The 27,119-nt window shown below is 33.5% G+C and overlaps 1 protein-coding gene across 2 annotated transcripts; it reads right to left on the minus strand.

The window, feature by feature from the left end:
- Positions 1-2,517: 2,517 nt before the first annotated feature.
- LOC130948640 (LEAF RUST 10 DISEASE-RESISTANCE LOCUS RECEPTOR-LIKE PROTEIN KINASE-like 2.1) lies at positions 2,518-24,468 on the minus strand. 2 transcript variants are annotated; one of them, XM_057877464.1, is made up of 3 exons: positions 22,607-24,468; positions 4,035-4,067; positions 2,518-3,809 (listed from the first exon to the last, which is right to left on the minus strand). In XM_057877464.1, the coding sequence occupies exons 1-3, from the start codon at positions 23,484-23,486 to the stop codon at positions 2,650-2,652; spliced, it is 2,073 nt and encodes a 690-aa protein (XP_057733447.1). In that variant the 5' UTR covers positions 23,487-24,468; the 3' UTR covers positions 2,518-2,649. The 2 variants fall into 2 exon arrangements, with proteins under 2 accessions (XP_057733447.1, XP_057733448.1); XM_057877465.1 differs by lacking the exon at positions 22,607-24,468 and adding an exon at positions 4,498-5,423.
- Between the last annotated feature and the right edge of the window lie 2,651 nt (positions 24,469-27,119).

Below are 27,119 nucleotides of genomic sequence, written 5' to 3' on the forward strand. Positions count from 1 at the left end.
TACCAATATTGATATAGTATTATTTTAGGTATATATTTAGCAGGTATTAAAGGATAGTGTTGAGTTGTTATTTAGTGGGTTTAAATTATTTATTATTTATTGGAGAACTTTATGCATTAGAATTTTCTAATAATTTGTTGTTTATTTTCAGTTAATTTTGATATGTTCTTACACACAGGCACAAACCTACGTGCAAGGAAGAGGGGGCATTTGCCCCCATAGAATTTTTAAAATATACACATATATATGTTGTTATATTATGTTTATTTTAAAATAAAATATAAATGATTTTCTTGTGTTTTATGTTAAAATTTTGTTATTAAATTTAACATATAACAATAATAATTATTATATTATTAAATTTGAGTTAGTATAATAATAAAAAATAAATAAATTCAAAAAATAGTGATAATTAATTTTATTATATTAGTTAATTAGTTGATAATTAAATTAAAACTTAATTATAAGTGATTGTGTGTATATTTTTAGTTTTTATTAATATGTATAGATAGTTATAATTTAAAATTTTAAATACATCTAAATCAATTTGGATTAGTGGAGTGATCAGTTTAGTTATTGTCCACTTAAGTAAGTGTTGGGAATTCAAATTTTATCTCGTATGTGTAGTAACTCATTGGCCAATTACAGACTTTTAAATGAAATTCAAATACATAACAAATTAATCCTTAATTTGTTGAGTATTGTAGAAAACAAAAAAAATATATCTATACTTAAATTTTATTATATTTTTGCCCCCACTGCAAAATTTTTCTGGGTCCGTCACTGCTTACACATATAACAATTTGTTGGTGGATTTAGGTATTACTAGATTATTTATGGTCACATTCAGTATATATGTCTGATTTATTGAAGAAAATAGATTACTAAAACCGGTTAATAACTATTTTAGAATTAATATAATTAATACTAGATTAAAAAAAAACAAGCAATGCATAACTCATTACTTTTTTATTTGTCAAATTATTATAATTCAAATTAATTTTAACAAAACAATTTAAAATTATAATTTCAATTTTATCACGTGCATGACACGGGTAATTACACTTATTTAAATATAATATTTAATTATATTCTATTAACATATAAAAATCTAAAATATTTTTAATTGAACGCACAATTTATTGCATTTTTAGAATACACGTTAAAGTTTCCAACAACACAGCTACAACAACATTCATACTATTTAATAGAGAAGCCAAAAAATTATTCCGAACAACTGCAACATATTTAAAAAAACTCCAAGATAAAACTAATGTCCAAACAAAATTGCAAGACCTATGCAATAGGTCACTCATATTTGAAGTCAAAGTTAAACTATTACAATCTAAAAGAAAGATCCTAAAATTCACTGTGACAATGACATTTATTTTAAAAGGTGACGACCAATCAGAAATACCCTTAAAACAAATTAAAGAGATATTAATACTAAACCATAACATTAAATTTTTTGTTACAAATAAACACCCTTATTTAACATTTATATATTTTCAACACTTACTAACTAAATTATAGCTTTTGAGAAAGGAACCGCACTCACCAATACTAATATTGTTTGAATAAAATCTAATATATACCAATAAATATATTACGAAAGAAAAATTTGACACACATCCAACGAGCAACAAAGGAAACAAAGAAATCAGTAAATAGTAACAGCAAAAAAAATGTTGAAGACAGTCAATTAATAATGCAAATTTTATGACGAAAATATTTTATTCCAAACATTCAAGCAATAAAAAACAAAACAAGCATCACCAACAAGTAACAATGCTGTAAAAAAGAAGACACCAAAACAAAAAAATTTAAGTAAAAAACTATATTAAACAACTTTAGTTAATTATTTACTACTTAAGAGTTAAGACATTATAACCTTTGATAATTTTAAATGTATTCATGTATGATTAAATAAAAAAATTTATAATACATTATTTATTGTAATTATTCAATTAACTATTTTATTTAAATAATATTATAAAATCTAATAAAAAAACTATTATAAAAAAAATTCAAATTCAAATTCTCTACTCATCGCGAGGGTGAAAATTTAGTTATTGTTAAAATTAATGGGAGAAGAAATATATTTTAAACAGAAATTGAACCACTTGATTGTCAATGAGCTTCCCAATATCAGAAAGTTCCAAATCTCTAACAACCTCCATAGAAGCCAAGTAATCTCTAACTAAATTAATTTCCACTTGACACCTATAATGAAACAACAGGCATTCCAGTATAAATAAAAAATTAAAAGAAAAAGAAGGAAAGAAATTTGATAGAATTAATATGCATAGCTAACTGGGTTTTTTTTTTTTTTTAACACCCTCTTTAGATAATTCGTTTTGTCTAATTAAATGGCAATTCTTTGTTTCAATTTGCAACATATCCTTGAGCACCTTCTATTGCAACACTCTATATTCTTAGGAGTCAAGTTTTAGGAGCCTATGCCCCCCCTATCCATCAAGAACCGAACGTAAGATCGAAGAGGCAAAAGCACGACTGTTGCTTGGTAACTTTCCTGCTGCTGATTTTTGTCTTTCATTAGCTAACAGTTTTTTTTTTTCAGTGAAAACATTCAAGTAGCAATGTGTGCTTGGTACACATAGACAATAGAGGGAGTACAATGTAATGCATCTAAGTTACATTAGTAGAAGATTCTACAACTGATACAACAGAAGAAGATTCCACCAACGACACAACATTAGAAGAAGATTCTACTACCACTCTTGTTGAAGACAGGACAGGTCTTGGTGGCATTTCCAGGGAATTCATGCTGCCTTCCAACATTTCTACAACTCTACTCATTGTTGGTCTGTCATTTGGAATTGTTTGAATGCACCATAAACCCACGATTGTCATTTTCTTAACAACATCATTTTCCTCTATGGCCACTTCCCCATCATCATCAGGTCCCAGTTGAGTTCCTTGATCAAGCCTTTTGTATATCCAATCAGGGAAGTACATCTCGCTTGTGTGACTTGTCTTTGCAAGGATGTTCTCCTTCATTCCTACCATTTCTAGAAGCATCATTCCATAGCTATAAACATCAGATTTATGTGAAACTCTACCGAGATGTCTACTCCACACTTCTGGAGCTATGTACCCTATTGTTCCTCTAGTTTCGGACATTGAAATATGACTTTCTTTTCTAGGACAAAGCTTTGCTAGCCCAAAATCTGATATCTTAGGACAAAAGTTTTCATCCAAAAGAATATTATGTGGTTTTATGTCAAAATGTAAAATAAGAATGTTGCATCCTCTATGCAAATACTCCAATCCTCTAGCAATCCCTATGGAAATTTGATACAAATTATCCCAACTCAAGAGTGCTGTATTCTTAGGGTTCTTTTTGTAAATAAAATTGTCAAGGGAACCATTGGACATAAATTCATAGATGAGAACTTTCTTGTGACCTTCTAAGCAAAATCCAAGAAGGGCGACAACATTAATATGAGAAGTTCTACTAATGCTAGCTACCTCGTTAATAAATTCTTCACCATTTCCTTTGGATGGATTCAACATTTTGACTGCCACATCGAAATCATTGGATAACTTTCCCTTGTATACAACACCAAAACCACCTTGTCCTAGTTTAACTTTGAAGGAGTTGGTCATTTTCTTCACATCAGAGAATTTATATCTTTTTATAGTTAACACTCCATGATTTTTTAAGAAAGTTTCAATATCTTGGTTACCCTTCGTTGGAAAGCAGTTTTGTTCTTGCGATGCTGGTGACATGTAGGTAAAATAACAAATACTCAACAATCCTGCAATTACTGCAGCTGCTGTAGCACCTGTTAATTAGCAAATAATTAAAGAATTAAAGGAACATTTAATATGCTTTTAATTTCTATATAAGTGTAATTTGTTATACTTCTGGGAGCTTCGCTAAGAAAGTTATAATTTTTGACTTGTAATTGACAGAAACTATTTCATGGTCTACCCTTTTAATGTGAACAACTGAAACATACACTACAAAAATAGCCCAAGAAAATATCTCAGGAGGCTGGATGTAATACCTATAACAACGACTATCCATTTCCAGTGATTTCCTGCATCAGTTAACAGAGAAAACAAAGATGAGTTATAGCACTCTTGAGCCTGTCTTTATTCGAGTTTAAGGTAAGGCCAGAAAACATAATCATTAATATTTGTGTGTGTGTGTGTGTGCTTTGACCAAATGTTACATGAAGAAAGAAAGCATCAATGATTTTGGCTTAATGCACCAAAAGTTGCATGACACCCTGAAGGGAGTAAATAGCTATGTATCAATTCCCTAATGACTATATAGTGTGCTGCTAGGTAACCAGAGAACATAAGCTATTCAACCATGCATATTGTTCTGCACTTCTTTTATATTTTCTTCAAATTCAACCACAAGACTGTGCACATGAAGAAAGTTCAAAGAAGAACACTTGCTAATTAAACTACAAGAAATATGATCAGAATATTTCCTATTATGTTAGAAATTAGTTAAATTACCATCACCACAACTTTTCAGGTAAGACTTATCCTTGCAGAAACAGAGAAACTGATCACCATCAAATCCACACCGTCCACCACTTTTCTCACAGTATTGGCAATCGGGTGCAGTCCAGTTTAAAAGAAATCCTATCTTCAAAATTTCAGTGTAATTCATTTGCAATAAGCTACTGAAATTAACATCAGCATTCATGTTAAGTGGCACATTAATCACAAACTGACACTCATTTATGAAGTAGTTTTTGTTCTCCAGTGCCTCCTTATGAAAAACCGCAAATGAATAATGAGTAGCATTTTTAGCACAATCTACTTCATATATGGGGAAATCTATTGGTTTCGTGGTACAGTTATAGAAGAAAGAGAGATTATTGTTCTCAGAACTATAAGTAAATGGTAACTGATCAAAACTGTAATTGTGCATGGGAGCAGGACACGTTTCCTCATAGGCAGCAAGGTTAGCAGCAGTAAATGAAGAGTTGGAATAATTGATATCTTTCACTAGCAAGTGATAAATGGATGCTTTGAGAGTTGGATTCTTGTTCTTGCAGGTGATCTCAAAGTGAGGATAGCCGCAAAATGAATCCTGTTCGTAAGGGATCCAGAATGGATACTTAATGTTTAGACCATTTCCACAGCTTCTAGGTGTGCAGGCCACAAATTTGGAATTAACAGATACCACAGTGGTAGTCAGGAAGAACAAGAAGATAATGGTGATTATAATGTACATTTGAGGCTCATTGTAATGGATGGAGATTCGAAGGATCATTTGTTGCTTGAGATTTGGAAGGGGTGCAGAGAAGGACATAGGAGAAAAGAATTTGGAAGCATTTAGAGAAGAAATTCAACGGAGTTGGCAGCTATTGTGGAAAACTTTTTATATGCTACTATTTTATAGTGGGGGTCATGATTGGTGTTTGAAAACAATCCACCAGAGAATTACCCATTCACATTTATAAAGATGGAGAAGTAAGCCAACTACCAATATTTGTTTTCATAAACTTAGTAATTAGCAGTTTTGTGAATTTTGTTAGGGGTGGGGTGTTTTTTGTAGTATTAAATTTGTTTAATCATAATAACAATGTCAAAAGTTGAATGTTCATAATGGAAACTAGGTGAAGCAGCTTGAAAACGAAGTATAAAGACTCCTTTTTCTTTATTAAATTTTTTAAAAAATTTGAGACACAAACAAATACTAATGGTGAGAATGATAATATGATCATTTCCAGTAATGGTGACATCATCAGGATGCTGCACTTAAAATTTAGATAGTAGTGTTTTTAGAAGTGCTTTATAAGAGAATACATGTACGTAAGGACTCTGCAAGGGAAAATGGAGAAAGCAAAACATGTCATGTACAGAAGAAAACAGAAAATGAAGTCTATGAATGTGAAAGACGCGTTGGACCAAAATGAAAGTAAAGATTAAAGACTTAGCGCACTATCTAATTTTAACCACATAATTTAAAAAATAAATAAACAAATAAATAATAGGAATTGCTGCTGCACTTTCATGCATATGTAAAACCCAGGGAGACAAATCCGTTGACATGTGAGATCACTAATATAAACCTCGAAAGATGTAGCATTCGCCAGAACTAGAAAAAAAAAAATTTCCCCGCATTCCTTTTATTTTATCTCTTTGACTAGGTCAGTGAAAAATCTTGACCTATGATGCACACGGATTTAGATCTTTTAAAGTTTGAATTTTACTTTAAAGAATAAAGTGTGATCTCTCACCGTTGATTTTATAGGTGGGATTAAGAATAAATATGAAAGAAAACTATTTAAAGGTAAAAGATCACACTTTACTCTCTAAAGTGAAATTTAGAGAATCCAACTCCGATGCACACAATTATGAGATTTTATCATGATATCGCTAATCAGATAAGATAAGCCTCTACCAGTTTATTTCTTTCCCAAGAGAAATACGTGCGAAACTTCAACTACTACGTCTAAATCGTAAGAACAATTTTTTTATAAAAAAATACAATATTACTCCTATTTTTTAAAAATGTCGTTCATGTTGTGATAAGTTTAAAGTACGTGGATGTCCATTCAATATATGGGCGGTTTGAATCTCCCAAGGCAAAATGAAAATAAATGAAATTTTGAATGCTTTGACCTTTGTATCTATAAATAGAGGCATTTGTCTTTGAGTGAAACACACACAACAATAATATAACAAAAGCAAATGCTATTCTCTCTCTTTCTTCTTTTTATATTCCTTTCTATTTTTATATATATATTTATGCAATTCTCTCTCTCTTTACTTTTTATACTCCTTTCTATCTTTATATATATATACATATTACAACATATAATATTATTATATATATATATATATATATATATATATAAATCATTATTGAGCTAATTATTTTAATGCTAGAGTCTTCTATTTATACATCTTTATTTTATATTTAATATATCTTTTATTTATTATACAACACGTTATCAGCACGAGACTCTGATCAAATTTTAAGAAGACTCAAGTAACAATTTTTCATTATGTCGAAACTCTCTCATCTTGAATTCAATGCTCTTGATATATCTGGAAACAATTATTTATCATGGATATTAGATGCTGAAATCCATCTTGATTCAATGGATCTTGGAGATACCATTAAGGCTGAAAATAATGCATCCCAGAAGGATAAAGCCAAAGCCATGATTTTTCTCCGTCGTCATCTTGACGAAGGATTGAAAAATGAATATCTCACATTAAAAGATCCTGCAGATCTTTGGAAAGACCTTGAAGAAAGGTATAATCATCAGAAAACGGTGATACTTCCTCAAGTCCGATATGAATGGACGCACTTGCGTTTACAAGATTTTAAATCTATAAATGAATATAATTCTGCAATGTTTCGAATCACCTCACGAATGAAATTATGTGGGGAAAAGATAACTGATCATGATATGTTGGAGAAAACTTTCTCAACCTTCCATGCCTCGAATGTGCTCCTGCAGCAGCAGTATCGAGAAAAAGGGTTTAAAAAATATTATGAGTTAATTTCTTGCCTTCTTGTTGCTGAACGTAACAATGAGTTGTTATTGAAAAATCATGAAATGCGCCCAGCTGGCGCCGCCCCATTTCCTGAAGTAAATGAGGCAAATTACCCCAGAAGAGGTAAATGGCAAGGTTTTAATAACAAGAAAAATTATGGAAGGAAAAAGAATTATATTCAAAAGAGAGGATCTCACCAGAAGTGGGATAAAGAAAGAAATATCGGGCAGAATAAATCAACAGAGGATAAGTGTTTCCGTTGTGGTGGAAAGGGCCATTGGTCACGTACCTATCGTACCCCAAGGCACCTAGTCGATCTTTATCAGGCATCTTTGAAAAAGGACGACAAGGGAAAAGAGTCGAATTTCGTTTCAAATGATGCTGAAAATTCCACCACTCATTATGATGTATCTGATTTCTTTGAGGATCCTGAAGGAAATATTGGTCATTTGATCAATGATTGAATAGTTTAATGTGTGAGAATATTAAGCATTCATGTAAATAAATAATGTAAAGAACTTATTGTTAAGTTTTATCTTCTATGTATTTAAGTTTCAAATATGATGTATATAAATAATGAAATATTAATGTTTATGAATTTTGAAATCATTAAATATGTCATCTTTTAAAATAAAATTTTAGTACATGACATTATTTTTATGTGCAGTATTTCTTAGAAAAATAATTCCGATCAAGTATTCAATTTAACTGTGCATACTACTCATTTTATTATTATTTGTCTTTGAAGAAAATGGCAAAGATATATAATGAAGATGTGTGCCTTGGAGATAGTGCAAGTTCGCACACTATTCTCAAAAGTGATATATATTTTACCCATCTGGTGCCAAAAGAAGAATGTGTTAATACTATTATTGGCTCAGGCAATGTGATTGAAGGCTCCGGAAGAGCTATAATTTTGTTTCCCGGAGGAACAAAATTCATAATAAATAATGCACTGTTGTCTACCAAGTCTCGAAGAAACTTGTTGAGCTTTAAAGATATTCGCCGAAATGGATATCATATTGAGACTATGAATGATGGAAATCATGAGTATTTATGTATCACAACTCATGATTCAAATAAGAAAGTTATATTAGAAAAATTATCATCACTCTCATCTGGGTTATATTATACCAAGATTAGTGCAATTGAATCACATGCCACTGTAAACCAGAAGTTTACTAGCCCAAATGAATTCATAACTTGGCACGACCGATTGGGTCATCCGGGAACAACCATGATGAGGAGAATTATTGAAAACTCTCATGGACATTCACTAAAGAACCAGAAGATTCTTAAAACTAGTGAATTTTGTTGTGCTGCATGTTCTCAAGGGAAGTTAATTTTAAGGCCATCATCAATAAAAATTGGATTTGAGTCTCCTGAATTCCTAGAAAGGATTCAAGGTGATATATGTGGACCTATTCATCCACCATGTGGATCTTTTAGATATTTTATGGTCCTAATAAACGCATCTTCGAGATGGTCACATGTGTGCTTATTATCTTCTCACAACCTGGCGTTTGCGAGATTACTGGCTCAAATTATTCGATTAAAAGCACAATTTTCAGAAAATCCAATCAAAGCAATTCGTCTTGATAATGCTGGTGAATTTACTTCCCAAGCTTTTGATGCTTATTGTATGGCTAATGGAATAAGTGTTGAACATCCAGTAGTTTATGTTCACACACAAAATGGGTTAGCAGAATCACTTATTAAGCGCCTCCAATTAATTGCTAGACCATTGCTTATGAGAACAAATCTCCCAACCTCGGTTTGGGGGCATGCTATTTTACATGCCGCAGCACTTATTCGTTTGAGGCCAACGAGTTATCATCAATTATCTCCTATGCAATTAGCTTTTGGCCAACAGCCAAATGTTTTCCATTTAAGAATATTTGGGTGTGCGATATATGTTCCCATTGCACCATCTAATCGCACCAAAATGGGACCCCAAAGAAAATTGGAGATATATGTTGGATATGATTCTCCCTCTATAGTGAGGTATCTTGAGATACAAACTGGAGATGTATTTAAAGCCCGATTTGCGGATTGTCATTTTGATGAATCAAAATTTCCAACATTAGGGGGAGAGAATAAGCTTCCTGAAAAGGAGCTTAACTAGAATGCATCATCATTGATGCATTTAGATCCTCGATCAGGGCAATGTGAACTGGAAGTTCAAAAGATTATACATTTGCAAAGAATAGCAAATGATTTACCTGATGCATTTTCCGATACAAAGAGGATAACTAAATTTTAAATACCAGCGAAAAATATCCCAATTCGAATTGATGTCCCAGTAGGACAAGTAGCCACTGAAGCAAATTCATGCCAGAAGCGTGGCAGGCCTGTCGGTTCCAAAGACAAAAATCCTCGAAAGAGAAAAAAGGTAAATAATATTCCTATTGAAAAAGACATAGTAGAGACATCTGCAGTTGTCCAAAATTCTGATATAACGCCAGAAGACGTTCAGGTACTTGAAAATTGTGAAAATGACGAGATCTCGATAAATTATGTCTTTACAGGAGAGAAATGGGACCGAAATAAGACAACTGTCAATGAAATATTTGCATATAATGTGGCATTGAATATCATGCATGAAAATAAGGATCTTGAGCCAAGATCAGTCGAAGAATGTCGACAAAGGAATGATTAGCCAAAATAGAAAGAAGCCATGAAGGCTGAGTTAGACTCACTTGCTAAACGTGAAGTCTTTGGACCTGTAGTCCGTACACCAGAAGATGTAAAACCTGTTGGATATAGGTGGGTATTTGTGAGAAAACGAAATGAGAAAAATGAAGTTGTGCGCTACAAAGCCCGACTTGTGGCACAAGATTTTTCACAAAGGCCTGGTATAGATTATGAAGAAACGTATTCCCTTGTAGTGGATGCGATAACATTGCGTTATTTGGTCAGTTTATCTGCATATCATAAACTGCATATGCATTTAATGGATGTGGTAACAACCTACTTATACGGCTCATTAGATCGAGATATCTATATGAAAGTCCCTGAAGGACTAAAGATATCTAAACCATCTAGTGAATATTCGCAAGGGTTATACTCAGTCAAATTGCAAAGATCTTTATATGGTCTGAAACAATCTGGACGAATGTGGTATAATCGTCTTACTGAGTATTTGGCCAAAAACGGATTCAAGAATGATGATATCTGCCCGTGTGTTTTCATAAAGAAATCTGCATCTGGATTCATTATAATTGCTGTGTACGTTAATGATTTAAATATCATTAGGACTCCTGAAGAGATTCTAACAATTATAAAAACTCTAAAAGAAGAGTTTGAGATGAAAGATCTTGGAAAGACTAAGTTTTGTCTCGGCCTGCAGATTGAGCATATAAAAGGTGAGATCTTTATTCATCAAACAACATACACAGAGAAGATCTTGAAGAGATTTTATATGGATAAGTCACATCCATTAAGTACCCCAATGATCGTAAGATCTTTGGATGTGAAAAATGATCAATTCCGTCCTAAAGAAGAAAATGAAGATATCCTTGGTCCTGAAGTACCATATTTTAGTGCCATTGGAGCGCTAATTTATCTTGCTAATAATACGCGACCTGACATATCATTCGCGGTGAATTTACTAGCAAGGTATAGTTCATCTCCAACCAGAAGACATTGGAGTGGAATCAAACAAATTTTTTGATATCTTCATGGAACGGTTGATATGGGATTGTTTTATCCCTATGGATCCAAGTCACAACTAGTTGGCTACGCAGATGCCGGATACCTGTCTGATCCACATAAAGGGAGATCTCAAACAGGATACCTATTCACATATGGTGGTACAGCTATATCATGGAGGTCCATGAAACAGACGATAGCAGTAACCTCCTCTAATCATGTTGAAATACTGGCGATTCATGAAGCTAGTCGCGAGTGTTTTTGGCTGAGGAGTCTGATTCAATATATTCTGTCATCATGTGGACTGATTGATCATAAGATAGCTCCAACTGTCCTGTTTGAAGATAATACAGCATGCATTGCTTAACTTAAGGGTGGATACATCAAAGGTGATAGGACAAAGCATATTTTTCCCAAATTCTTCTTCACTCATGACCTTCAAAATCAAGGGACAATTGATGTCCAACAGATCCGTTCAAGTGACAATCTGGCAGATTTATTCACAAAGTCACTCCCAAAACCCTCCTTTGAAAGATTGGTACATGAGATTGGGATGCGCCGATTTCGAGACATTAAATGATGTCGGCAAGATGGGGAGACTATACTCTTTTTCCCTTGGTCAGGTTTTTTTCCCATTGGGTTTTTCCTGACAAGGTTTTTAATGAGGAAGTCCCCATCGTTAAAGGATTTTGTACTCTTTTTTCTTCACTAAGGTTTTTTCCCACTGGATTTTTCTTTAGTAAGGTTTTAATGAGGCATAATCCTAAATGGTCATTCAAGGGGGAGTGTTGTGATAAGTTCAAAGTACGTGGATGTCCATTCAATATATGGGCGGTTTGAATCTCCCAAGCCAAAATGAAAATAAATGAAATTTTGAATGCTTTGACCTTTGTATTTATAAATAGAGGCATTTGCCTCTGAGTGAAACACAAACAACAATAATATAACAAAAGCAAATGCTATTCTCTCTCTTTCTTCTTTTTATACTCCTTTCTATCTTTATATATATATTTATGCAATTCTCTCTCTCTTTACTTTTTATACTCCTTTCTATTTTTATATATATATATACACATTACAACATATAATGTTATTATATATATATATATATATATATATATATATATATATAAATCATTATTGAGCTAATTATTTTAATGCTAGAGTCTTCTATTTATACATCTTTATTTTATATTTAATATATCTTTTATTTATTATACAACAGTTCATACATAATATCTTTGTATTGTATTTTACATAATTTTATAAGAAAAAGAATAACATTATCAAATGAAAAGCGATAATATCTATTCTATTTTTTAATCAACAATGGATGTAATAAAAATAAAGTAAAATTGTAACACAATCTAAAAATTATAAATCTAAAATTTAGATATTACATATTTAAAATTTATGTTGATTGATTATTATCATTTTCTTGTTATACTACAGAAAAATAATCTCTTTACTGTTTAGCTTGAAACCTGGTGTACCCCAAGTTTTCTGTTTGATTTTAGTACACTCTTAACTTTTAAGTTCCTATTTTTTTATCGTTAATTTTTTTAACAATAATTTAGACATATATATTTTGATTGTTATGTCGATGTTAAGAAAAATTATTTTCTTATTTTGTCCTGGCCTTTTTATAGCATACTTTAAGTAGTGGATCACAGCTGATGCCAATCTGTAGTCAGCCGCCCTAGCAGCTAAGCTGAGCTGACATGGTCAACCCAGAAATGGAGATTTCCTACTCATTACCTAGCATTACAGTAGACGATTCTACCGCCTGTTGAAGATCCAAAACAGATCACATTTTCCAACGAAAAGGAATTGAATCATAAAATGAAGGATGAAAGTTCATGACCATTGTAGGAAATTGAATCAAAAAGATATGTGGAGACAGTCAAGACATACTCTTTTCTTGAGAACGATTATCCGGAGGAGGACCAGGAAGAGGGACCGGAGGATGATCAGGAGCAGGAACAGGAACAAGATGGGAACATCAAGATGGGAACATGGGAGGGCGTTAGATCCATCAGGGCAGTAGTAGGTAAATGGATGCGTATCGTTGCCCCCGTAGCCTCCTCTACTGTGCACGCATCTCTTACAATCTTGAGAAATAGTATAGTTCACCAAGACACTTTTACTGAAATGCAGAGCACAATGTCACTGAAAACTTTAGAAAATTAGATTTTAGGTATTTGTATAATTTTCTGAATTGATTGAGAATATTTTAGATGGTTTCGGTACGTTTTAGAATGTCCTACAAGGTCTCGGAAAATCTTAAAAAATTGTAGAAGATTCTGAAAGGTTACAGAGTATTCTAGAAGAGTCTGAATGTATATAGAAATATGAAAAGTAATATGAAATAATCTAGAAGTATTTAGAAAGTTGTGGTATGATAGATATTTGTAATGAAGGTTCTGGATGATTAATCTAAACCGTTGATTAGATTTAATCCTAACCATCTATAAATAAGAGGTGGGAGTTAGAGTTTGAGAGTGTTAGTCATTTGTAATAAACACTTGAGTAATAAAATGTTCTTTTCACCAAAACTTCTTTTCTCTTGTGTTTTTTTATGTTCTTAACTTTTTTCTTAGGCTAACTTGGTCTTAGCGAAAGAGGTTGAATAAGTTTGAGTGCCGACACGGTAGCGTTGGAGTGTGTCCAAAGCCATGATAATTTGGCATCAGAGCAAAGTTCGAGAGGGAGTACAAGTGGTTTGTGGGTATGACTTTTAGTGTAACCATGAAGCTTATTGAGTCTCAAAGGAGAAGGGATGCTATTCCTTCTCAATGGGGAGGCAAGAAGGTCTGTTCTTCAAGTGAGTCTAGAGGTAAGGACTCTAACTTCTTAGAAGAGAGAGTTTCTATGTTGGAGAATGTTCTATCCTATATGGATGAACACTTCCAAAAGATAGAACATGACAAAGAGACCCTCGAGACTCACGCGTTAGGAGAACTAGATACTTTCAAAGAAAGCATGTTCCAAATCGAAAAAAAGTTTGAGAATTCCTTAAAGCTATTTGAGTAAGTTTGAGTTTGGTTCGCGGAGGCAGAATCTTGACCAACCATTATAATTAATCTCCCAAAGTCAAAAGAGTTTAAGGGTGTGAGAGACACTCGAGAGATGGAGAACTTCCTATGACGAAATTGAGAGGTACTTTGAAGACCAAGGGATAGTCAAAGAAGTGATAAAGGTACGCACTGCAGCTCTCTACCTTTCTGATAATACTACTTTGTGGTGAAAGAGAAAATGCGTAGATATGAAGAAGAGTAATTGCAACATAGCCATATAGGAATATTTTAAAAGGGAGTTAAAAAGACAATTTTTTCCTGAGAATGTGGTTCATGAAACAAGGAAGAAGTTGAGTGAGTTAAAGTACAAGAGTACGATTAGCAACTACGTAAAGGAGTTCACTACTCTCACGCTTCAAATTCGCAACTTAACATCAGAGGATGCATTGTTCTTCTTTATTGATGAACTCCAACCTTGAGCAAAGCAAGAACTATAAAGAAGGAATGTTAAGTAGGGGCGTCCATGGATCGGATCGTATCCGCAGATCCGCGGTAAATATCCGTATCCGATCCGAAATTGCGGATACGATCCGATCCGCACCCTTTGCGGATCGAATTGCGGATATCTGCTCTACATCTGCGTATCCGATCCGCGGATCCATAGATCCGCACAATAATAATTAAAAAATAAATAAATATATATGTTTGGTATTATATTTACTTGTTTGTATGTTTTAGTTAGTAATTATTATTCATATATTGTATTATTTTATTTTTGTTATTTAAAAAGAGTTTGATTAAAAATATTTTACGAATAAATAAGTTTAAAAGTATGAAAGAAATATTTTTATTGAATTTTTTTACATTGAAATATGATTAAAAAGAGAAGGTTTAATTATGCGGATATATCCGATATCCGATCCGACACTAAAAAGTGTGGATATCATATCCGATCCGATCTGATGGAAATTGTGCGGATCGGATCGAATTTTCGATCATATCCGATCTGATCCGATCCGCGGACACCCCTAATGTTAAGGATGTTGATGAGGCTATTGTGGTGGCCGAATCACTCACTGAGTATCATAAGGGAGACTCTGAATCCAAATCTTCTTCCAAACCTAGTTCTACTAAAGGTGGGGGAGATAAGGGAAAGAGTTTCTCAACCAAGAAGGAATGAAAATACTATTCAAAGAAAGAGTACGAGAAAAAGAAGAAGACTTTTGTGCCCAAAGAAAAATACTCCGTGTGCAATGGACCATACCAAATGAAGGACTGTCCCAAGTTAGGTACTCTGACATCTATCACCGAGGAACGAGAGGCTCAATCTCAAGTAAATGAGTGTGTTAGATCTATCCAACTCATGAATGTTGCGAAAGGCAAAGAGGCAAGCACTGCAAAAAAGAAAGACTTGATGTATGTCAAAGCCTTTATCAATGAAAAACTCATCATGGATATGATCGACATTGATGCTACACACAACTTCATCACGTCTGATGAAACAAAAAGGTTTGGATTGAAGATCACCAAAAAGAATGACTAGTTCAAACCTGTGAATACCAAAGATGAACCCTTTAAGAGAGTAGCAAAAAGGGTTTAGATAACTCTTGGTTTTTGGAAGCCTTGTGAATTTCTCAGTAGCACTCAAGATTTGCAAAGGAAGGCAATATAATACCTATGCCATACTACGACATAATATGCGTCATGGAGAAAGGGTCTCCATGCATAATTCCTATAGTCTCCAAAACTGGAGGACTACCGATTCTTTCTACTATGCAACTCAAAAAAGGGTTCATGAAGGGAGAGATTACATATTTAGCTCTATTACAGGAGGAGTCAACATCTGAAAGAGAAGATGTTCTTCCTGAAATCAAGAAATTCCTTGAAGAAAATAAGGATGTGATACCTCCCAAGTTGCCAAAACAACTACTACCTAGAAGGAAGATGGACCGCAAAATTGAATTGGAGTCAGGAGTAAATCTGTCTACCTCAGCACCTTATAGGATGGCACTGCCAGAATATGAGGAGTTGAAGAAGCAACTCAAGGATTTGATAGATGCTGGATTCATCCGTCCATATGGCTCACCAATTTTGTTCCAAAAAAAAGCATGATGGTTCGTTGAGACTATACATCGACTATTGAGCACTTAACAAGGTAACAATCAAGAACAAATACCCTATTCCTTTAATATCCAATTTGTTTGTTCAACTTGGTAGAACTAAGTGATTCTCAAAACTTTGAGGTCAGGATATCACCAAGTGTAGATTGCCAATGGTGATGAGCCTAAGACCATGTGTGTCATGAGGTATGAATCGTATGAATGGTTGGTGATGCCTTTTTGCTTAACCAATGCTCCTGCGATTTTTTGTACCTTGATGAACGAGGTCTTTCATCCTTATCTTGACCAATTTGTAGTGGTCTACTTGGATGACATTGTTGTCTATAGCAATACCTTAGAGGAAGATGTAAAACACTTACGAACCGTGTTCAAGATCTTACAAGAGAATAACCTATATGTAAAGAAAGAAAAATGTTCCTTTGCAAGAGATGAAGTCCACTTTTTAGGACACAACATTAAAAATGAAATTCTCTGCATGAATCAAGAAAAGGTGAAGGCTATCAAAGAGTGAGAGTCGCCAAATAAGGTATCCGAATTAAGGTCATTCCTTGAGTTGGCTAATTATTATCAGAGGTTTATCAAGGGATACCCTGCCAAGGCTGCATCATTAACTAATCTTCTCAAGAAGAATCACTCTTGGAAATGGTCAAAGGAGTGTCAAAAGGCCTTTGATGAGTTGAGGACTACTATCACAGAAGGATCAATACTAGCACTGTCCGACTGTTCAAAGGTGTTTGAAGTCCACACTGATGTTTCTGACTACGCTATTGGAGGAGCTCTGATGCAAAAAGGGTATCCTATTGCTTTTAAGAATCGCAAATTGAATGATACAAAGAGACGATACACTGTCCAAGAGAAGGAGATGACAGTGGTAATGCATTATCTGAGAACTTAACGTCACTTCTTGCTTGTTTCACACTTCATCATCAAGACAGACAATGTCGCTACAAATTACTTCCAAACTCAGAAGAAGTTATGCCCCGAATAAGCTAGTTGGCAAGATTTCTTTGCTGAGTTTTTCGAATTTGAATACAAGTATGGCAAGACTAATGTGGTAGCAGATGTGCTGAGCCGCAAGACTGAATTGGTAGTCATTTCCATGGTCAAATGAGATATTTCGCATACCATTAAGGAATGGTTGCATCATGATCCAAGCCAAAAAATTGGTGAAACTGACTAGAGAAGGTAAGACTAAATGATTTTGATTAGAAGACGACATTCTCTACACCAAAGGGAGAAGACTATATGTCTCTAAGTGAAAAAATCTAAGAAAAAAGTTAGTGAAAGAATGTCACGACACCAAATGGGCTGGTCATTAAGGTCAATGAAAGACCTTGGTACTTATTGAATCTTTCTATTTTTGTCCTCAAATGAGGGATAAAGTGGAGAGTTATGTGAAGACTTGTCTTGTGTGCCAACAAGATAAGATTGAAAACAAGACACCAAATGGATTGTTGGAACCTATACCACTGCCAAAGTGACCGTGAAAAAAGTGTGTCTTTAAATTTCATCTCTGTCTTATCAAAGTTTTAGGGATTTGGATCTATTCTTCTGGTAGTGGCTTGATTTTTGAAGTATGCTACCTTTATATCTGTCCCTACTTATTGCAATGCAAAGGAAGCAACATGACTATTCTTCAAGAATGTGGTAAAGTACTGAGGAGTGTCTAAGAGTATCATTAGTGATTGAGATCCACGCTTCATAGGACGACTATGGACAGAGCTATTCAAACTCTTTGGATCAGAGTTTCATTTCTCAACAAGCTTTCATCCTCAAACCAATGGGCTGACTAAAAAAGTGAATATCTTACTCGAGTGTTACTTAAGGCATTTCGTAAGCGTTAATCAGAAAGATTGGATAAAACTCTGAAACATTACTCAATTCTCATACAATCTACAAAGAAGTGAGTTCACCAGAAAAAAGTCCATTCGAGATTGTGATTGGACAACAACCGCTTACACCACACTCTCTTTCTTCCTCTTATTCAGGGAAGAGCCCTGAAATTTATCATATGATTAAGTCATTGGAAAAACAAACAGATATCACTCGTTCTTACCTCGACAAAGTTGCAAAGAGGATGAAGTAATGGACAGATAAGAAGATGAGGCATGTAAGGTATCAAGTGGGAAACAAGGTAATGATTAAACTTCTTCCACAATAATTTAAAGTCTTTCGCAATATTCATGAGGGCTTAATCCGCACATACGAACGACCATTTGAGATCATTGGACATGTTGGAGAGGTTACTTACAAAGTACAACTTCATCCTTCTTTGAAAATTCACCCGGTCTTACATGTGAGTATGCTTAAACCATATCATAAAGACTAAGATGAACCAAGTAAAGGTGACTCGAGTTGTACTCCACCTGTGATGATTAGATCTTTGATAAAGAAATTGAAGAGATCTTAGCTAATTGCGTGTGACGAATAAAAATACCACCAAATAGCCAATACTAGATTAAGTGGAAAGGACTCCCAATAACCGAAGCTAGCTGGAAAACTTATGAAGATCTATGGTAATTCTAAGAACACCTAGAGCGCTATCATAAATAGAACGCGACAAGAACGTTTGCGCAATAGATTGGAGAGAATGTCACAGAAAATTTTAGAAGGTTAGATTTTATGATATTTGTATAGTTTTATGGAGTATTTGAGAACGTACTAGATGGTTCCAGAACGTTCTAGAATGTCTTAGAAAAACTTGGAAGACCTTAAAAAGTTCTAGAAGACTCACAAAGGTCATAGAATATTCTAGAAGAGTTTGAATGTATATAAAAATATGAAGAGTAGTATGAAATAATCTAGAAGTATTTAAAAAGTTGTGATATGATAGATATTTGTAATAAAGATTCTGAATGATTAATTTGGACCGTTGATTAAATTTAATCCTAACCATCCATTAAGATGATGAGAGTTAGAATTTAAGAGCGTGAATCATTTGTAACAAATACTTGAGTAATAAAGTGTTTTTTCCACTAAAACTTCATTTCTCTTATAGTCTTATGCTCTTAACTTTTTTGCTAAATACTAAAGATTATGCAGCTTGATCTTAGCTCAAAAAATTGAGTAAGTCCAATTACTAGCATGGTAGTATTGAAGTGTATCTAAAGTTGTGACAAGAAGCATCATCAACTCCGTCCGCCTGAAGGTCTGGGTGACTTGCCAGCACCTCTTTTTCTGTACCATTATAATACACGACATCACCACTACCACCGCACCCGAGGCTATGATTATCCAAATATGTATAAGAATAGCTGCAACCATAGAATATGGTGATGTTGTGCACTGTTTGGTTGTACATTAAGAGAGGGAAATCCAGAGAATAACCGGAATCCCCAGAGCAAACATCAGGTCCTCCCTCAGCTACTGGCAAGGGCACCAATTTCACCCTGTTGTCATGGTCATCATCATTCACCACAAGGACTCGTATTGAGCCGATTTCAATGTAAGTGTAGTCTTCCTCCGTGCAGAAAAGCTGGAGTGTGTCATTGCTGCCACACTGGCTGGGTCGGTCTCTCCCCCAAGTGTACTCTTAGTTCGCCACACTCATATGGAAGCCTGCACAGGGAGTGATTATCGGTAGGTAGGGATTGAGAGAAGGATGGTGGCAAAGCGGTCATCAGCAACAATGAGATCACGGTCCCTATGGATGCAAGCACCATCTGGAGTTCACTATGGACGTGGCATTCCATTCTTCAACAATTCGATACAACTTACAGGAGTTTTATTTATTTAATTTGCAGAGTAGTGTGTATGCAGGAAGCATTAAGGAAAGCAGTTATTGCTGTGATGGTGTGAAGTTCTTATGAAAATAATGGCCACGGTTCCAATCACTCTCTTTCATTTTTCATTTTCCAGTTGAGCGAGGTGTTGACTGTTGACCAAGCCCATGGAAAACTATTATACTATAAGTCATCAGTCATCCACAAACAAAATGGGCTGCATGGTTTAACGACCAATTAGGCAGAGTCAGTCAACCCCGAAACTACCACCCACCTTCCCATGTCTTTCTTCACTCGTTTTCAAGTTTTTTCTTTATTACTTCATTTTTTCGCAATAAAATAACTACTTAGTCGTGATATCATTTACTGCTTTTCATACTGCTGCGCTAATACAAAATCAATGATAACAAATATAATGTTTAATATTCAAAATTATGAGCTGAACAATTATTTTCCTTTTATGTTCAGTGCTAGTACTACTTTAATAGCTTTTCCTCATCATTTCCCTTGTGATTGTTTATATTCCTTTTTCTATAGTAATGGAAAAGAACACACATATCACATAACCAACCAAAAGAAAACAAGCCGCATGTCTCTCACATTTTTCTTCCTACCTACCTTTATTCATTTAGCTTTTAACGCTCTGGACCAAGTCTTCACCATCTTAAAATTCTATGATGACCAAAATGACATAGCTTATGCGGCAATGACATGTGTCATGCTTAATTACAATTTACATTTGGCCATAGGTGCATATTAACATCAACTTGCTAATTAAAAAATTGTTTTTGAAATGAAAAGAATAGATGATTTAACTATCTCTTTCAGAAAGTTCACTTCAGACGCATAGCTACATTTAACAAAGTATGTCAATATTAAAGTAGCTTGGATCTGAGATAGAAAGTAGGAAGTTGAGACAGTTAACTGAGAAATAAACAAATCCATGCAAGGCAGGGAACACATAATTTACCCTAACCTTGACTTTGATGATTGATCTCTATCAAGGTAATCATCACAACTAGAGGTGTAATTGTGATTTGGTTCATCTAAATGAATTATCAGATGTTGAGTACCAAGGGAACTGTTAAGAGTCAACTTCATTAAAGAAGTCTAGTATGACTAAAATGACAGCAAATCGAGAAATGGCATAGATCATACAATTTTAATTTATATTTTGCCGTAGGTACTTCATCAGCATCATCTTGCTATTTAATAATGGCTTAAAGTTGAATGCATTAACATAACATAAACTAGTTATCTATTTTGCATCAGCCGAAATAGAACAAACTGTAGCTAATAACTTATTATCATATCATTAACTTAAATTTAGCAAATAGACAATAACATTTTGACCTCTACCATAGATTTCTAAATTCAGATGTACCAAACCAATCATTCATGCACTTTAAATTACAGAAGAAATAAGTAGGTGGCAGTGGCTAAAGATTTAAGTTTTCAAATTGCATTCTAAATGTTGTAATTTGTTTAATTAACAGGCGGGAATAGAGTAGAAATTTTTGGCTTAGTTTGGTATTAAGGTGAGAATGGGATAGAATCCTAAACAATTATAATCTTAAAGTCTTACTGGGGCAATAGGAAATTGTAGGCCTATGACCAAGAACAGGACATTCATATGTATGTTTTGCAACAATACAAGCAAACTGAACAAAGGAAGAATTTATTTCCTACAAGTGTTGACAATGAATGCCATTTAATTTATTGCATGCCAGAGCATCTTCAAAATAGGCCAAAAAAATACAAAATAATATTAAGCTTGGAGAGTCAACCTATAGGTTATGGAAATTCCTAAGTTCCATTTCTAATAAATAGAAGGTCCAATAAGATGTCAATTTCTATACAAAGTAAGATACTAAAGAGAACTAATATGATATATCCTGTGTTTTAAATTTTCTTCCTAGAAGTTGTACTGCATCATCCAAACTAAACAGCCAACACAATGTTATTAGTTGTTGGGGCCAATATAATACCTGTATAAGTTTCTTTTGTTTCTTATATGTTTTTGTATTAAAAATTTAAAAATAAACTTGAACATTATATAAAAAAATAATTTGATTAGTTTGGTATATGTCATCTTCAAATGAAATCCAAAGTTTTAACATGCAATCAACAAAGTGACGCATTGACACATACTATTACGATGTTATATTAAGGGTTTTAAAAGTTTGTGCTCATTATTACTACTTCATCTTCAAAAGTCAATATCTACTAACAGACCCAAATTCATTAACCCTATATGTAAGTTAGAAAATTCAAATACACGATCTCATTATTATGCGTCCTTAATAATAGATCATATATCAACAGCACAACATGAACATGATCAAAGAAGAGTACCTTTGAACACTCAAACCAAACAATTCCATGTCTAAGAAATGGAGCTCTACCTATCCTACCAGAGTGAATTTATGAAATTTGGCTACTCAAAGATTAACCTAAAAAACTTTAAAATGTGATTGCAGTCACAATTGCAGTTGTGTTGCAAGCTAATGTGGTGGGACGGGCAATCATAAGATTCTTCATAAAATTCAATAGGACAAACCTAATAAAAAATAAAAGTAGGAAGAACACGTACTCTTAGCACCATGATCTGGATAATTTAGTGGATCTGGATAAGGAGATGACAATGGCTCTGATGGTATTGGTGCTGATAAGTTTGGTGATTGAGACAGACTACTCTTGCTGCAAATCCCACCATATGATTGCTGATTATTTCGACAGAAGCAAATGAATTCATTTAAAGATGCATTGTGTCCACACCTCCCACCAGATTGTTTGCAACTATCACATAGGGTTTCATTCACTCCACTCCATCCAACCTCAAAACCATTATTTAACGCATCGTTATTGAAACTTAGTATATCCTTCGCTAGGGCAGGAACAATGATAAATTTACACCCCATATCAAAAATAACACCCAGATTTTCCATCAGAACTAAGTATGCAGCACTAGGATCACCACCATATATGGAGCAATTAAACATCCCAAAATATTTAAAGCTTATATCAGACCAATATGAAGGAGGATCACAGTCATATACCAGAGTTATGTTGCCATCGTTGGAAGTGAATTTGAAGAAATCGTTATCCAAACTCACATTGGTATTGTCCCTGGAACAAGGATCATTGTACAAATCAAACCTGGCAATCTTCAAACTTTGACTATTTTGATCGATGTCGATGACATCAAACTTCTGTGATTTGATGTTTATAGTCACTTGGTCTTGTTGGCAATCAAGCTTGAACCTAGGATGGCCACAGTAATCAGGTTGGTTGCTATTCCAAAATGGGTAACTAATGTTCTTGAAGGTGCCACAGGTAAAAGGTGCACAATCTGTGTAACCTTCAACATCACCAGCACTATATGTTGGCAACAAGAGTGATGAAAAGAAAACAAAGGCCTTGATGAAAGTAGGTGGAAGTGGAGGAAGAAGAAGAAGAGGAGGACGAGGCATTTTCTTGTATGATTTTGGAAAAACAATGGATAATGTGCTGTATTTCGGGGAAAGATACCATTTTGCAAAACGACTAGGAAACTACTCCTAAATACACTAATCAAGTGCCAAAACGATACCTACCGATTTCATATTTAATCTTTTCATTTCTTAAAGAAATCACTCGTACTACATGTATAACAAAGGAATAAGTCAATTACTACAACCAGACCATGTGGTTTTAATTAAAATGCATGATAAGTTGATAAACAAACGCCGATGCAAAGCTGGAGTGGCCCACTCTGGTGGCACTTATTTATTAGTGGCTAAGGTGGCCAAACAGATGGGACCAATTTGGGTGTGGTACATATTATGTTTGAACAAAAAAGATGGTGTTTGACCGGCTTAAATAACCAGTTAATAATGAAGCTCGGTAAAATTATTGAATCCGCAAACAAAACTGATTAACAATTCAAATTTAAAGACATGAGTAAATCAATGAAAAGAAATCTGAAAAATTAAAAAAATGTAACATGGAAGGATTGGGGAAAATTTTTCTAAAATATGGAAGAAGCCCCAAACCTATGATGAAAATGGTGGCTATGTAAGGGTTGATGATTAACTAGGATTTTAGCTGTAATTCTCTATCAGGTGTCGAAAGACTGTGCCAGACTAGTTCGGTCGGCCTGTTCTTCGTTGGGCTCCGCTCAGGGGAAGAGCAAGGACAGTGGTCGTCCGCGTTGAAGTAGTTCGTCACTGAAAATAGAAGTGGGACTCGTCGGCCTGAAAAGTGAAAACAGCGATTCACGGGCTAGATGTGTTCTTAATTTTTATTTAATACGCTTTCTGACACCTCACCTTCTTCTGTTCTACCAAATGCCGTTTTTATATATATCCATACTAGATTAGGTGAGGTACTACAAGATCATAAGGTAGAACAGACGGCTCATAATGTTTTAAGTTTTAACATCTATTATTCGAGAAAAGGTATAAACTACCAATTGTTATGGTGGCATTATTTCTTCTCTATGCTTGTCACATAAGCTTTGTTTATTTGCATCCTGCCTGCAGTTTCTCCTAGCATCAATTCTGCATATAATTATATGATAATGGCACGGTTATTAATAATTAATTTATATTTTTTAAATAAATTTATTTTAAAAAAATATTTTTATTATAATTATATTATAATATTATAATTATTATTTAATGAATAATAGATAATTATATTAATTTAAAAAAAATATTTTTATTATAATTATATAAAATTAATATTTAATATATTATTAAACTAATTATCATTTGAAAATATTTTTAATTATTTTAATTATATTGATACAATTCTAATTCTTATTCATTATTCAATGATTTTATTAATGATAAGTTGTTAATTTAATAGTGATTCATTGATGATGATGATGATGATGATGATGATGATGATGATGATGATGATGATGATGATATGAAATTGGTTCTGAATACTCTATTCATGATTAAAAAAATAATGATTCTAATTATGATATAATATAATAAAATCATATAATTTTAACAAAACAAAAATATAAAGTATAACTAACGTAAATAATAAAAAATTACTTTAATAATAACTAATTTACATATTTTTTAATAAAATTTATATATAGAGTGTTTTTTTTATGGTACATGAGTTTAAATTTGAGAGTCAACTCATTTTTTTAAATTTATTATTCTTCTTTTACTATTTCATAGAATGTATTTTTCGTTTTTCTTATCGAAGTTGATCCTTTTAAGGTACAATTTATAATTTTGTTAGTATTTTTTATATTTTCATTTTATTATATTATTCTTTTGATAATTTAATGATTGTTCTTACTCCAACTTATTCTTTTCGTCTAATATTCCAGTGTGCAATCATTTACAATGCATCACATCCATGAAAATACTTCATCGAGTTGTATTCATTGATTCGGGTTTTAACTACATGGATGTAAGCGTCCAAAGAAGAGGCAATAAACTCTATTTTACCGAAAGATGGTTGGATCTACTCACATATTATGACCAATGTAAGACCCGAGAAAATTATAAAAGAATTAATTTGATAATTAATTATGAAATTAAAATAGTTAAAATGCGCTCGGACGGAGTCAAAAATAAAGATTAAGGAATTTAAAGATTTAATTATGATAATTGAATTCAGTAAAAATTTTTTATTAGGAAAAAATAATCTTCCGTGGAAATACACATAAAAACGCGTACTAGTAATTCGACCGGCAATATCGGCTTAAGTCTGTTCGGCACTGCGAGTGAGTAAATTAATTATAAGTGAATAAGATTAAGAATTTAGAATTTATAATTTAAGAATATAGAGATATTTAAAATATAAATTTAAACACTAATTTTAAATATTTTGACTTAAAATTGGACCAACGGGTTAAATCGAGTGAATGGAGCCTAAGTGGTCCAAGCCCACACTATATAAAGATCTATTTTAGCACAAAAATACATCATTCTTCCCTCATTTCAAAGAGAACACGGTGAGAGAGAAGAAGAGAGTAACCAAAACCTAGGAGTTTGGATTTTCTAAATTTTAGATTTTCACTTTAGAGAATAAAATGAGATCTCTCACTATTGAATGTTTTTTCTCTCATATTTTCTCTTGATCCCACCTATGAAATAAATGGTGATAGATTATACTTTATCTTCTAAAGTGAAATTCAAACTTTAGGGCATCCAAATCCAAAACCTAGAGCACTATTCACCTTCATCTTGTTTCGCTTGTAACTTTTGATCCAGAGCTCTGATTGACAAGCCGTTTGCGGCCACGCGTAGCTCTTCTCATCATCTTCAATTCTATTTAAGCTTTGTGGTAAGGAGCTCCTAGTTTTTCGACCAGTTTTCTGTTCCTTACAAATTCGCATTTTTTATTTTGGGGTTGTTGAATTATTGTGATTTTGGTTGTTTAGGGATGCTCTAGTATGGATTCTTAGTGGGTTCCATCCATATTTCGTGTGAGTTAAGATAAGAAAGCTTAACTCCCTTCATTGTCCCCAATTTTATATATGAAACCTATAATAAATGTTGAGATATATTGTTGTGACTAGATTATATGGAATAGAGAATTGTTGGGGCTGAATTTGATGTGAAGTGGAATTTGATTGGCAAATTTGGGTGGCGAACCTTGGAGATTGAGCTAGGAAAGGTTTCAAGGGTTGGAACCGCCGACATTCAAGGTACGGGTTTGAGTTTCGAGTAGGTATTATGTAAAGTTATATGAATGTCTAGGTTAGATGACCCTACGATAGGTGTGGATTGAATCTGGTTGTTGTTGTGGATGTTGAATGGTTGTATGTATGCGTGTGCTTGATCGAGAATTATTGTGATATTATAAAGTGAATGGTAATCATTGGTTATGTTTCCAAGTTGGTGAAATTTGGGCTAGAGGCCGTGAATGGGGTGATATGTCCCCTAAGAGGTAAGTATGTGATATATGATTAATGTACGTGAATTATTATGCTTGATGCTGAGGTTGTTGATTGGTGATTCGGTGATGTTGTATGTTTATGAATAATTCTGGGAATGGAGTAAATGTATATGGTTAATGCTGAATTAATAATTGTTGAGATTGGTGAGATTGCAAAATTGTATGTTGAGGAAAATGAGAATTTAGAAGTTATA

Source organism: Arachis stenosperma, chromosome 9, assembly GCF_014773155.1.
Source record: "Arachis stenosperma cultivar V10309 chromosome 9, arast.V10309.gnm1.PFL2, whole genome shotgun sequence".
Lineage (NCBI taxonomy): Eukaryota > Viridiplantae > Streptophyta > Magnoliopsida > Fabales > Fabaceae > Arachis > Arachis stenosperma.